At 40.1% G+C, this 14,252-nt stretch overlaps 1 protein-coding gene across 1 annotated transcript; it reads right to left on the bottom strand.

Annotated features, from left to right (window-relative positions):
• Nucleotides 1–1,644: 1,644 nt before the first annotated feature.
• On the bottom strand, nucleotides 1,645–7,746 carry FGFBP1 (fibroblast growth factor binding protein 1). Its single transcript, XM_077477749.1, has 2 exons — nucleotides 7,602–7,746; nucleotides 1,645–4,749 (listed from the first exon to the last, which is right to left on the bottom strand). Exon 2 carries the CDS (start codon nucleotides 4,729–4,731, stop codon nucleotides 4,024–4,026), a length of 708 nt encoding a protein of 235 aa, XP_077333875.1. The 5' UTR covers nucleotides 4,732–4,749; nucleotides 7,602–7,746; the 3' UTR covers nucleotides 1,645–4,023.
• Between the last annotated feature and the right edge of the window lie 6,506 nt (nucleotides 7,747–14,252).

Genomic DNA, 14,252 nt, shown 5'->3' with positions numbered 1-14,252 from the left:
ATCTTGGCACACTGTAGGGTTCCTTTTTTGTGTGAACTTTATTGAAATGTCTAAGTACCATTTCATAAAAATTCTATTCACACAGTGGTGTTGCAATGTTGTAGTTTTGCGTCACAACCATCTGCGTTGAAGAAAAGTACTGCATGCAACTGCAGTGGGGTAGGTGATGCCATAGAAAACAGAGCTTTTTGCCTTTTCTTGCACTGGGATTGCGCTGGGCAAGGTTGCTCAGAACAGTCCCAGCACACCTTTTTTGTTCCTGAGCTTCCTAAGCAGGCCATAGATGCATTAAAATATGGTCGACTCAGCAGGGACCGGCCAAACTTCGATCCATCTATGGCCATTCCAGTTTGACAGAAGTTGATCTAATGATTGACTTCTGTTGGCCGGGACTGTTGGAAAGTTTTTCTTGGTCAGCAGGCTGTAGCCAATTAGCTGCAGAGCTGATTAGTGTATTCTAATGCCCTGTATACACGGTTGGACATTCCGACTATAAAATCCGTCAGATTTTTTCCAACAGATTTTGGCCCAAACTTATCTTGCATACACACGGTCGTACAAAGTTGTCGGAAAATCTGATCGTTCAGAACAATGTGACATAAACCACGTATGACGGGACTATAAAGAGCCTAGTAGCCAATAGCTTTCGTCTCGTAATTTATTCTGAGCATGCGTGGCACTTTGTACGTCGGAATTGTATACACACGATCGGAATTTAAATGATTGGATTTTGTTGTCGGAAAATTTTATATGCAGATCTCAAACTTTGTGTGTCGGAAATTCCGACGTGAAAAGTCAGATGGAGCCCACACACGATCGTAATTTCCGACAACACAGTCTGATCGCACATTTTCTGTCGGAAAGTCAGACTGTGTGTACAGGGCATAACAGTGGAGGAATCCCCACTGTCAGAGTACAATAGCACACCGGGGAGGATTCCTCCATCCCCCTCGCTTGTGTGGTTGGGGGGAATCAATTCATTTGCTTTACAAAAAATGGCTAATCGAAAAAAATAAAATAATAATCTATGGCGAGTCTAAAAGTGGACCTAGATGTTTTTATTACAGTTTCCAGAAATTCCTATACACTGTACCGTATGATTGCTTGAGGAGAAAAGACTGAGAAAATTCTTCCTTCTGCCTGCTGCAAATTGACTTCATCAGCCTAAGTCACTGGACTGGAGCTCAGAGATCAATATTTTTTTTAATACATATACAGCATTAAAAAAAAAAATACTGTTGCTGTATATTGTAAAACATCAATAATTTATTCATGCAATCTTGTAAAGTTACTGGAAGGTCCACGTTAAATATGGGATCTTACCTTTCCATTGGAAGATTTGCTACTGATAATATGTATTAGTGTTATACAGTATCCTCCATTCTTCACTGTAGCAGCTTATTCTTTGTTTTGTGAAATGTATTTTAACAGGCGTGACTCCAAATAAGCTTTATCACATTAGCTTGATATGATTTTTAGGCTATTCATACACTTGGTAAAATGTAAATATCTAACCACGCATAAATGACTAATGTTTAAAAGCAGATAGGGACAACAATGAGGGTTTGTGAGCCCAGAAGTATATCTTCTATGTTTTGGTAACCACTTACAATGAACACAAAATAAAAAGATCAATCGTTATTATTTAAAAAAAAAAAGTTTATGGATAAAAGTAACAGATAAAATATTATAAAGTACACAGTACTGAAAAATCATCAGGAGCACTGGATTTTTCCAGCCTGAATGTTACAAAGCCAATAAACACAAAATATATCTCTTTATATATTCAATCTAATAATAAACATCACCATTTTTTTAAGTAGTAGTAACAATTTTGTGAAAAGTATTGAGATATTTGACATTATGTTAACCTTTGCTGAGCAGCTAGGAGCAAACAATTGTTTTGAATCTGCTTCAGGCTAATTGTAGAGATTTAACAGGAAGTCAGTTGTGTGTAGATAAATATGTTCCCTCAAAACTTGATATCAAATCATTTACACAGTCACTCCACCCTGGTATCTTTAATCACCAACCAATTTACTGTATTTTATGTTTCAGGGACTTTGATGGCAAGACTTTTCAGCTCAGGTTTCCACCTGCTAGAGGAATGAAGAGCATGTCTTGCCCTACCTGTTGGTTTATCTTCTATTTTATATCATGGAGAATGCAGCTTGAAGAGTAATGCCCCATACACCCGGTTGTAAATTCCGACGGAAAAAGTCAGATCGGATTATGTTGTGGGAAAATCTGATCGTGTGTGGGCTCTATCTGACTTTTTCCATTGGATTTTCCGACACATAAAGTTTGAGAGCAGGATCTAAACTTTTCCGACAACAAAATCCGATCGTTTAAATTCCAATCGTGTGTAGACAATTCCGACGGACAAAGTGCCACGCATGCTCAGAATAAACTAAGAGACGAAAATCTATTGGCTACTGACCCGTTTATACTCCTGTCATATATGTGTTTGACGTCACCTTGTTCCGAACGATCAGATTTTCCGACAACTTTGTGTGACCGTGTGTATGCAAGACAAGTTTTGGCCAAAATCCGTCGGAAAAAATCAGACGGATTTCGTGGTCGGATTGTCCGACCGTGTGTATGGGGCATAATGCCCTATACACACGGTCGGACTTTCTGACGGAAAATGTGCGATAGGATCTTGTTGTTGGAAAATCCGATCGTGTGTGGGCTCCATCAGACTTTTTCCATCGCTACTGGTCCATTTATACTTTTGTAATATACGTGTTTGACGTCTCCTTGTTCCGAGCGATCGGATTTTCCGACAACTTTGTGCCACCATGTGTATGCAAGACAAGTTTTGGCCAAAATCTGTCGAAAAAAAACAGACGGATTTCGTGGTCGGATTGTCCGACCGTGTGTATGGGGCATAATGCCCTATACACACGGTCGGACTTTCTGACGGAAAATGTGCGATCGGATCTTGTTGTCGGAAAATCTGATCGTGTGTGGGCTCCATCAGACTTTTTCCATCGGAATTTCTGACACACATAGTTTGAGAGCAGGAGCTAAAAAAAAATTCCGACAACAAAATTCTGATCGTGCGTAGACAATTCCAACGGACAAAGTGCCACGCATGCTCAAAATAAATTACAAGACAAAAGTTATTGGCTACTGGCCCATTTATAGTCCCGTCATACGTGTTCTACGTCACCACGTTCTGAACGATCGGATTTTCCGACAACTTTGTGAGACCGTTTGTATGCAAAACAAGTTTGGGCCACAATCCATTGGAAAAATCTGAGGCATCTGTCCGACCATGTGTATGGGGCATTAGACTTTAACATGGAAGAAGCATGTCAAAAGCTTGTCTTGCTAAAAAGTCTAGCTAAAATAGTCCCATAGAACGGATGGATTTGATTCAGTTCACCAACATCTACAAAATGACATACCCTTTTATTGTTGGCATTATAAGAACCCTAGATTAAGTCTCACCAGGGGTATGTCTTTCACCCAAACACAAGATATAGAAGGAATTTAGGTCACACTGCTGTTTAGATTAGAGCTTCAATAAAAAGCCTTGTAACAAACAACTCCTGCTAAACTCAGCTCCTCCACTGACCCATTTTGCCATGTGATAGGGTATAATTGTACAGCCATTTTGCCCACAGAGTGAAGCGCATCAAAGCAGGTTTTGAATTTTCTGATTGGAAGAATAACAATTTTCAGTATAGCTCTGATCTAAACTGTAGTATGACCTAAATCCCCTCTTCATCTTGTGTTTGGGTGACAGATGTACCCCTCTTGAGGCTTTTGCAGCTGATCCCCCTAGCGGGTGAGGCTCTGAGTGGTGTCTTTTTGCATTGTTATTAGAAGCTTACTTATACCACACTGCTCTGTAATTTTGGTTTACTGGTATTTTAACAAATCCATATTAGATAGAGGATTCTGAAAATGTGTAACATAACTCTTTGCAGGCCGTTGGGTTGAATTTTTAAATACATCTGCATACAGCATTAATAAAATTAGAATAAAACATTGCTTTAGATGATAGAAAAAGGTTTAGCAAGTTTTCCCCTGCACCATTGAAAAGAAGAAGGAGCACCATGAATGCCACGAGTCCCCACAATACTCTTTAGCCATTCTTTGCTTTTCAAGGACATCTGCATCCTCCACGCAGTCATTTTCTGCGTTAGTGTCGGCCTTGGGTGTTGGCTTAGGCTCTTCATGGTTATGATGCTTTGGTTCAGTTGTTGGCACACTGGGAATGATGTAGCTCAAGTGGGCCTCTGGTGGTCCTTTCTTGCACTCCTTAGATTTTAACACAGCCTTTTGATCCTGGCAAATGTTCTTCTGCTTTCTTAGTGCCCTAGTGATTTGTTTCCAGTAGGGTTTTTCATTAGTGGCATACTTTGGGCAAGATGAGGGATTTCCGCCAAAGGTACAAGATATTTTAGTGCCCTCTTTAGTGCAGTCAACATTTAAAGCCACAGTCTCAGTACCAGACACGGACCACACACAATCTGCTTTCTCCTTGCTAACAAACTTCCCTTGAAGAGAACCTTTCCCTCCTTTGGAGCCTTTCCCCTTTTGTGCGGGACTGGAGGGAGATTCCTTTATTTCTTCTTTTTTAGCGCCTTTCTGTTTTTGGTTTCCATTTCCTTTTTCTCTGTCTTTCTTCCCTTCTCTCTGCTTATTTGCATCCACCGTGAGAATCTGTGTCACCAGTAAGATGGTCACACCCAGCAAAGCAGTTCTCCCCAGCTTCATGCTGACTTATCAGTGTTCCTGGAGTAAAAAAAGTAAAAAGAAACAACATTACCATAAGGTCAAACACATATGTTTTATAGACTCTTGAGGAGTCTCAATTCTCTTGCTGTAAATTGCCGTAAAGGCAGGCAGAGTGGAGCCAAACTATTGGTCTTGTTCTACATTAAAGCAATTTGATCAGCATGACAACCAGACAACTAGAATTTTTAGACAGAGAGGTCATTAATGGCAGTCGATATATTTCCCCAGTACAAGTATCCTTTGATATAAGAGCTATGAATGAAATGCATATAAAAATTGGTTTATAAAAAAAATAATCTAGAACACTGGATACTTATTGTAATGAACAAAGTATGGGGGACCAATATCAACTAATTGGTAAGTGTTTTTACTATCGAACTGATTGGTTGCTATAAATTACTGCACTTTGAACTTATATTTTGAGTTTTGACATTCTTTTCTGTGAAAACCTTTATTTCTTTATTTCTTGTTGGAAATCACTACAATATTTTGTATCTTTAAGATTTTAGTGTTTTATATTTTCTCCATTTATCCAAGATTTTTTTTTTTAAAAGGTCCCAATTGTGCTAAAGCATTATCTGTAAGGTTGTGCTTTCTTCCAGGACCAGGATGCCAGTCTCCTTATTTTATCTTACCCCTTTGATCCTAATTCTAATGCATATTAGTATTCTTTATATTCTTTGTACTTATCTTAAAGTGTATGTTAACCCCAAAAAAATAAAATAAATGGATCCTGCTCCTTTAAAGCATGTTATATGACACCGTGCTTGTCCTTTGTCATTTGGACCGCTGTAACACCTAAAAAACCTGGCTGATCCTGCCAGTTTCTCCCCTTCCCTATGTAAACTGACCATGGTAATCATGGCTGCTGTGCCCTGACACTGTGGTCAGTTTGCGTGCCTCCATCATCTGCAGCCTGCTGTCTCTCCTCTCTGCTCTTGTGTTCTCCTGCCCCCTCCCATCCCTCCCTTTCCCTGATTGTCAGCTCCTGTGTCAGGGCCCCCCCCCCATGCCCCCTGCTGCTGTTTTAATAACATGTCTTACTTTATATAATCTGTCTTCTAAGGATATGCCCCCCCTGTGTATGTGTTGTATAAAAAAAAGCTGTATTTACTTTATGGGTGAACGCTGATCAGCAGTCACGTGACGCGCTGCATCTCTCCGGCTCTCTCCTCCTCTCCTCCTCCTTTCCAGACTGACATCAGCAGGGGAATCTCGGTCTCTCCCACTGCATCTGTCAGACAGGGAGAGGAGAGATGCAGCGAGCCACATGACCGCTGATCAGCGCTCACAGATAAGGTATATACGCCTTTTTTTTTTTTATACAACACACACACAGGGGGACATATCCTTAGGAAACTGAGCAGATTATATAAAGTAAGACATGTGGATTAACAAACCCTTGAAGGCTCAGGCCAACTAAAACCGATATTTCAGTTTTAGGTAGATTCTGGTGACTTATATAACTTGACAGATTCTTCTCTCTCTCATTCTGGATTTCTATTGGCAAGATATATACTTGCATTTCTGGATCTGCACACATGCTATTATGCTGGATTACCTTTATCCTTATTAGATTTTTAACAATTTGTTAAAGTTATTTATTGATATATTTTATACTACGGCAAGTGTAACAAAATAATGCCAAAACAGAAATGGAAACACCCAAAATGCCCAGGTCAATGAAAATGAAGTCAAGCATTATCACGGGAATATCTCACTGCTTAAGTAACCAAGAGTAACCAAGAGAAACCAAGAGTTGACTGAGGTCACCAAGCTCTACCTAAATGTGAAGATTTCTTGACATGCATCATCTCACCAATACAAATACTTTACATTTCCTGAAATAAATGCATGACTATATGAGAATGTTTCTTTTGTTTTCACTTACCAGAATGACTGTAGCTAGTGACACATTTTAAAGTACATTGTGTAATAAGACTGTTGTAATGGCCTAAGCTTAATGCTGCAAATTCTGGGGGTTTCTCTGGGGTTCTTGGGCTTTTAAGTTCATCGGTCGGTATGTGTCCAGAATGACAAATGAACTTACCTTTTATTAAAGCAAAAAGGCAATAGACAATGTGGAGTCTAGCTAAAGGGCAGTGGCATGTTGGATACCTTTCTTCCCTTTAGCTCTGTAGCGTGGTTAATTCTAAAACTACAACCTGGAGTTTTTTTTTCTTTCCTAAAGGTTTCCTTCATTAATTCAGGAAGTCTTTAAGTCTTTAAGTCTGACAGCCAAAGTCCAAAAGCATGGCAAGTACGTGATCAACATCTGCCAAATAACTGACTAGAGAGGGTCCATGAAGTTATATACTATAACAGGAAAAGGCATACTAAATGGTAAGCACCACTGCATCAGTCACTTAGATGAATTCCTATGACAGGCAAAGGTGTACAAGACATTAGGCACCACTACATCAGGAACACATGCATTCCTTATCATAGTGTCTGATCTACAGCTGTATGGACTACAGTCAAGTTGTTGGTAGAAGTCAATTACTTATTACTATGCAGATAGGGTAATAAAAAAAATAAATAAAGCAAAAACATAAAAAAATGGGTAGATTTGATGGATCACTTGGTCTTCTTTTTGCCGTTACTCTACTATGTAAAAGGGAGATCTATTTGGTTTAAATTGCCAAAACTTGCTCGCTTTTTCTATTCTTTTTTTTAATCAACAAAAAGGTTTTTATTGATGAGAACATAAGGCACTACAAGGTATTAGTGCACAGGTATACAATCCCCTTTTCTATTCTAATAAGAAATAATTCCATATGTGTCATATCTAACTCAGAAGTATTGGTTAAAAAGTAAACGTTTGTATGGCTTATAAAATAAATGCATACCTTTAATGCAGATATTTCCTCTTCAGATGTCTTCCGTTTCTGTGTTTGTCACATTTGTTACTAGTTGTAAGTGAGCGGTATTTATAAAGTGTAGGGGACACACCTATATGATGGATTACGACACAGTCTCACAATAGAATGTTGTGTGACACACCTTCTGGATTTAGGCCAGAATTCAGTAATACGTATAATTCCTTGAGATGTTCTACCTGACATCTGTAGTGTTGTATTTCCTTTTGTTCCCTAATAGTTCACTACTTAATTACCAGCTTTGTGGTTACTGCTTAGAATTTTTTCACTCTGTTGTCCTTCCACCACCATCTTCAGTATACTAAGTGTAATACAAGCATAGTGACAATGTAGGAGAGCTGGTTTTCTGTTTTCTTTGAACATTTATACCTGCAGTGTGTTGTACAGTTTAAAGTTTGTTTTTCTCAGTTCAATCAATTTGTTGATTCCCCTGAAGGGGAATATATCCGGTAAGGAAGTATTTCAAAGGTATATTTTTTCTGTGGGGGGGGGGGGGGGGGGGGTGGCAGCAGGCTACGGATAACAGAGGCACACAAACTAACCACAGTGTCAGGGCTCAGCAGCCATGATTACCGTGGTCAGTTTATATGGTTGGTCGATCGGTCAATCTGTCCCCGCACTTACCCCATTTAGGTCGCGGTCTTAGCTCCTCCGGATGGTGGGCTTTTGTGTCTCCTCTTTCCTCAGCTTGACAGCAGCGTGGCTTCTGCATCTCCTCCATCCTCCTCGGCAGCCAAAATAGGATTGCTTCTCTTCTCTGCCAATCGGGTCTAAGGACCTGCTTTCTGAGCCAGGATTGGCTGGGAGTAGAATCAGGAAAGGCAATAGCAAATATTAATTTGCTATTGTCACAGAACTATGTGGGCTCGGAGCGCAGTGCTCTGCACCCTGAGCCAACCCTTTTGTTTACCGGCTCTAATCATTTGCTTCTAAAAAAAAAAAAAACTCCCATTGGAATCCATGCGTCCAATGCCCTGCAAGTAAATTAGGGATCAGGCACATGGATTAGGGGGGCGGCACACCCTTCGCCCTGTATGGACGGGCAGCCACTGATACTTACTATTAATCCATTGTGTCCCTTGTGCTGTTGGCAGCTGCATTGACTGAAATTTACTTCATCACCCAAATCGTCCTCTCCACTCTTCTCAAGACCTCCTGCTCTCAACCTCTCTCTCATATCCTCCTCCCATGCTCATCTCCAGGATTTCCCCAGAGCCTCTCTCATCCTCTGGAACTTGCTACCTCCACTGGTCCGGCTATCCCCTACTCTTGCTACCTTCAGGCGATCCCTGAAAACTCATCTCTTCAGGGAAGCCTATCATGTCTCCAACTAATCTCATACCACGTCCATCAGCTCATTCCCCACAGTTATAACCTTTTGTACCACCTGCCCCACCCTATTAGATTGTAAGCTCTTCTGAGCAGGGCCCTGTTAATCCTCTTGTATTTTATTGTATTGTAACTGTATTGTCTCCTTTTATATTGTAAAGTGCTGCGTAAATTGTTGGTGCTATATAAATCCTGTATAATAATAAAATAATAATCTATTCCCTCTCCCTTCAATTTTCAGGTGCGGCAGGGACTGGTGACAGGCACTCATCAAGACTGCCCGACTATGCCCACCCTTTCCGTCTATCTCTTCCATTCATAGAAACTGTTCTACAGCTTCTATGAGTCTGTGAATTAAACACAATCTATGAATGGAAGGGGTGGATCTTTCAATCATCCGATTGTCCTCCATTCATAGATCCTAATTTAATCATAGAAGCTGTAGTATGGCTTCTGTGAATGGAGTAGCTGGGTGGAAATGATGGGCATAGTCATGCTCTCTTGATTGGAGCTTGTGACAACTTACTAGCTCCAGTGCTTTATTGCAGCTGGAACGTGGGAGAATGCAGTTTCCGACACCTCCAGCACTGAATGTATGTAATAGCAATGGATGCTGGGGTTTGCTGGAGGGTCTATTGATGCTGGGGAATCTATTGTTGTAGGAGGGGATCTCATTTTGGGGAGGAAGGGGGTCTATTGTTGCTGGGGAGGTCTTTTGTTGCTTGTGGGGGATCTATTGTGGCTGGGGGTGGGTCTTATGTTGCTGGGGGGGGGGGGGTCGATCGTTGCAGGGAGGGATCTATTTTTGAAGGAGGGGTCTTTGTTGCTGACTGCTGGAGGGGATCTATTTTTGCAGTGGGGTCTATTGTTGCTGGTGGAGGATCTATTGTTACTGGGGTGGGTCTTTTGTTGCAGGGGTCAATCAGTGCAGAAAGGGATCTACTGTTGAGGTTAGGATCTAATGTCCCTGGCTGTTGGAGGGTCTATTGATGCTGGCTTTTGGGAGCCCATTGTTGCTAGAGTGGATCTATTGTTGCTGGGGTGTCCATTGGTACTAGATTTATTTTACTGTCTTTCTTGGTATCATAAACAAATTCGATACTTTAAATGATATACTTAGCACCACAAAATTATACTTGGTTCTGTATTCTTTAAAGGGGTGGACAAAGACATGGTTGCTTGGAGGTGGGTAGGGGGCGGAGTCAAGGGGTGACTCAGAAAGTAGGAGTTCCTGCATCTATTCTCTGAGAAAAAAGCCATGGTTAGCTCTATTATTGAAAATATGGATGTGCTATGCTACTGCATAAACCTTGCTGTGCACAAAAAAAAAAAAATCACATGAAATAATTGTGTAATAATAATTATATCACCATAAGTTCTAATGTTACAAAATATATTAATTAGTGGACACATAACTCACATGTGCTCTACTAATTGCCACATAAAATGTGTGATATAATAAAACTCTTTGTGTTCTTCCTTTTTCAGTGCTGCACATCAATAACCAAAACCTTTACACATGTTCCACCTCAGTGCAACCAGTGCCCTCACCTTAAAGAGTTGCACTGATACCAGTGTTGATGCCAATACTGAGCATTTGCACGAGCATTTGCAGGAGTACCTTTGCGGTGTGATTTGAGCCCATACAAAATGAATGGGCTCAAATGCCCTTAAAAGAATAGCATGCAATTTAAACAGGAATGCAGTGCGATTCCTGTCTGAATCATATGCATTTTCTCCCACCTTTTCTTGGTGAACCCAGGCTTGTCATAGTGACTTCAACCTGGGCTCACATAGGTGCAGCAGGGGAAACCACATGCGATTCGTACAGGAATCACACCACATTCCTGTTAAAATCACAATCAGCTCTTTTCCGTGTGGTTTGAGCCCACTCATTTTGTATGGGCTATAGCTGCACTGCAAAGGTATTGGTACTCAGTTGATCAAGTGAGTACTTGATCAAAAGTATCGGTACTTTTACTCCCTGGCAAAGAAAACGGTATTGGTGCAACCCTAGAAAATTACCCTCTGGGTGATCAATTTACATTGCAGGGATTTTAATAAACCTTGTAGCAGAGTCCTACCTTCAGTTTTTCTGAAGAAATAGCTGTTAGTTTGTCTGTGTCCATGAGCAGAGCGAGACTGTATGGGAGTGGTTTTATAGTTATCAATCAGCTGCTGCACCTGCAGAGCTCTAATAAGGAAAGTTCCAGGGTCTGCATCCCTTTAGGCGTGATTTCCCTTAGGGAGTATCTTATCTAACAATGACATTTGTGTTGCATGGGATGCTCAAAATCTGACTTCTGGTAAAATCGGTGAGCCACAAACAGGAAATTACATTTGTGGGGGGGCCTCCAAGTAGCCATATTGCATTACATTTTACAGAAAATGACAATGCTGCAGATTGAAAAGGAAATAATTTTTTTTATAACATTTAGTTACAATATGACTTGTGTCGCAATTGTATATGCTATATTATTATTTTTTATTTGCCAATTTTTTTCCCACAAAAGTGGAGTTTCCCTTTAACCTATGACCCACATCACATAGGTCACAAAGCGCATTAGAAGATCTCCCAGGAGGTGCCCAAAGGTCTGATGCCACTTTCTCCTCTTTAGCTCCTCCAAAAATAAAATAGGTGTGATTGTGATAGATGATTGGGGTCCTGGTTGCATGCTAGGACAAACTCACAGATATGCAGAGAAAGCTCTCATACTGCGATAAATTCCAAACAAACACAATTTATTAAAATTATTGCACTCACAATATAAAGAAATCAGGATTGTAAGTCGTTTAGATACTGCAATACCACTGTACATAGGATCAACACTTCATGTCCGGTATCCAAACATAATGACGTCACCCAGCTATGGCTATGTTTATTATTTTTGGTTTTTCATATTTTATTCCCACTAGAAATTATTAATTAGTTTGGGCAATGCCACATTTCTCGTATGATCACATTTTAGGAAAATTATTTTCATACTTTTAATTATGTGTTTTTTTTTTTTTTAAATGAAAAGGAAATAGTTTTTAGCAGCTCACATTGTAGTGTCTCTTTGTGTTGAATACACAATAGCTATCGCTCTTATCCTTTTCCATTCATTTGCAGCTATATAAATGTGTTTCTTTGTTGGTTTTCTTGTATTTCCATGATAAGCATGAACAAGCTAAACACACAGCCAGCACATCATTTATTACCCTTTTATGCCGTTCCCATAAAACCAAGCTACTCACCTGGAGGTGACCTCAAGGAATCTTTAAAGTGTTATTAAACATCTGTACTAATCAATAAATTGTAGAAGCACCATTCACAGACAGTACTTGATCAGTTGCTGTATCTTTTTTTTTTTTTAAGATCTTACTAACAGCAGTTATGCCTATGAGGTGGCTCCATTGCCTTATGAAGACACCCTGGAGACACCCTTACGTGCATGCTCCCTAGACTACAGCTACAAATGTTGACAGCCTCTTCTGTACACCAGGGCCGGCTTAATAGCATCATGGGCCCCTGGGCAAAGTAATGCACTGGGGACCCTACCAGCCTGCCCCAATTTACACATCTACGCTCAAGAATTAAAGCACAAAATAGTTGATAGAATGAAACATATATGTATTAGTGTATTAAATAGAATCTGGGGCCATCCTGGGACAGCTTAGTAAAAAGCTGGACTGTCCCGGCAAATCCGGGACAGTTGGCAAGTATGATGTAAGGCAAGATTATTATGATGGGGAAAGAGTTGGGGAGAAAAAAATAAATATGAATAAAAGAACCTTACACATAAAAGGCCTCAAAAAGAAAAAATGTGTAGGTTCAATTGGACTTTTTAGGCATAAAAAAAGTTGTAAACACAACCAGTATAATCAAGAGAGTTTATCTCTATTTATTAAAAATAAACAGCCAATAAGATAAGATAAAAAAACAGAAAAAAGTTTTTTTATATAAACACAGAGAAATATTGTTCCTCCTTCTACATATACATTAATGACCTAAAAGATATCCTATCAAAGGTAGTATAGTCCACTCAAAATTTCCAAAGAGGAAAAAACAAAACACATATTTATATGAATATAAAATAGAGGATATCAACCATACAGTCAGAAATTGCATATGTTTTGATGCTCTACATGTTTCGCGTCTACTAGATGACACTTCTTCAGGAGCTGATAAGCATGTTATTTCTTCAAATATATCCCAGGAATAGGGAACTCAAGCCAGCAAGGCAGGCACAAGGATTGACAAAGATTCAGACACCCATTTTTCCAAAAATAAGGAAAAAACAAAGGGGGGAAGGTGAAAATTAGATGGTGGATGAAGAAATAAATTTACAATTGGTGGGATCACTTTAACATTATGTTGAGCCCTAGAGCTTCAAAACATACAGTTTTAGTAGATGTTCAAAATCTGTAGGTAGCCAGATGGTGAATGGTGATAAATACTCTGGGTATCCCCTGAGCTTTAAATATAGTGATCCCCTCCAAAGACACAAGACGAGCCAAGTTCCCACTGGGTAAAGAGGGAAGAAAAAAGGGGGAACCAAAAAGGCAGACTCCTCAGCCCGTTCACCCCTATAGTGTTGATTGTTTTGTAAAGGTTATAGCCGCTGCTCAGAAGTAAGGTTCTTTTATTCATATTTATTTTTTTCTCCCCAACTCTTTCCCCATTCCTATTAATGTCTATATTTACCAAGTGATAAACAGGACGTGGCATTTTGTTTAACCAGGGTATCCACAGACACCCTGTGACAGATACACGTTCCTATTCATTTAAATACTAAAGATTATTATGATGCCCAGGGCAGGGGTGCCCATGCATTAAGACAGCCCTGCTGTACACCTCAGCACTACTCTGCCCACCAATTCTCAGATTCACAGCCTCTTCTGTAAGCTGCAATGCTGGTTTCACTTCTACATTTGTGATATGCACAATGCTTGCTTCGCAAGATAAAAAAAAACAAAAAATTTCGAAATGCAGCTATTAAAACAAGGATAATAGTTGAAGATTTAAAGGAGATGTATGGGAATACAAAAACAAACATCTATTCTCACCTCCCTGCTGCAGCTGTCCCCCGGAGGCTCTAAGCCCGAGAACGCAGTGGTCAAATGACCACTGATTACTCAGTTCTTGATCTGCTTGGAGCAGAGAGCAGTGACTGTCGGTCACCACATTCTGCTCTGCCTCTCCAGTTTTCACTGGAGCATCAGGCTGGGGAGGAGGCTAGAACGTCTGGCTTAGGCTCTCAGCAGTGTGCCGAAAGGCTGAGTCAGTTGCTAATTACTCATCTAGGTGGA

The sequence above is a fragment of the Lithobates pipiens genome, unplaced genomic scaffold (assembly GCF_037356315.1).
Source record: "Lithobates pipiens isolate NorthernLeopardFrog02 unplaced genomic scaffold, aLitPip1_a1.2 Scaffold_13, whole genome shotgun sequence".
In the NCBI taxonomy this organism is placed as follows: Eukaryota; Metazoa; Chordata; class Amphibia; order Anura; family Ranidae; genus Lithobates; species Lithobates pipiens.
Note: the sequence above shows the minus strand (reverse complement) of the source record. Positions and strands in the feature narration are given on the sequence as shown.

Bases quoted from the DNA above. Each gene is read 5' to 3' on its own strand.
- FGFBP1 (XM_077477749.1), bottom strand. From the start codon at position 4,731: ATGAAGCTGGGGAGAACTGCTTTGCTGGGTGTGACCATCTTACTGGTG.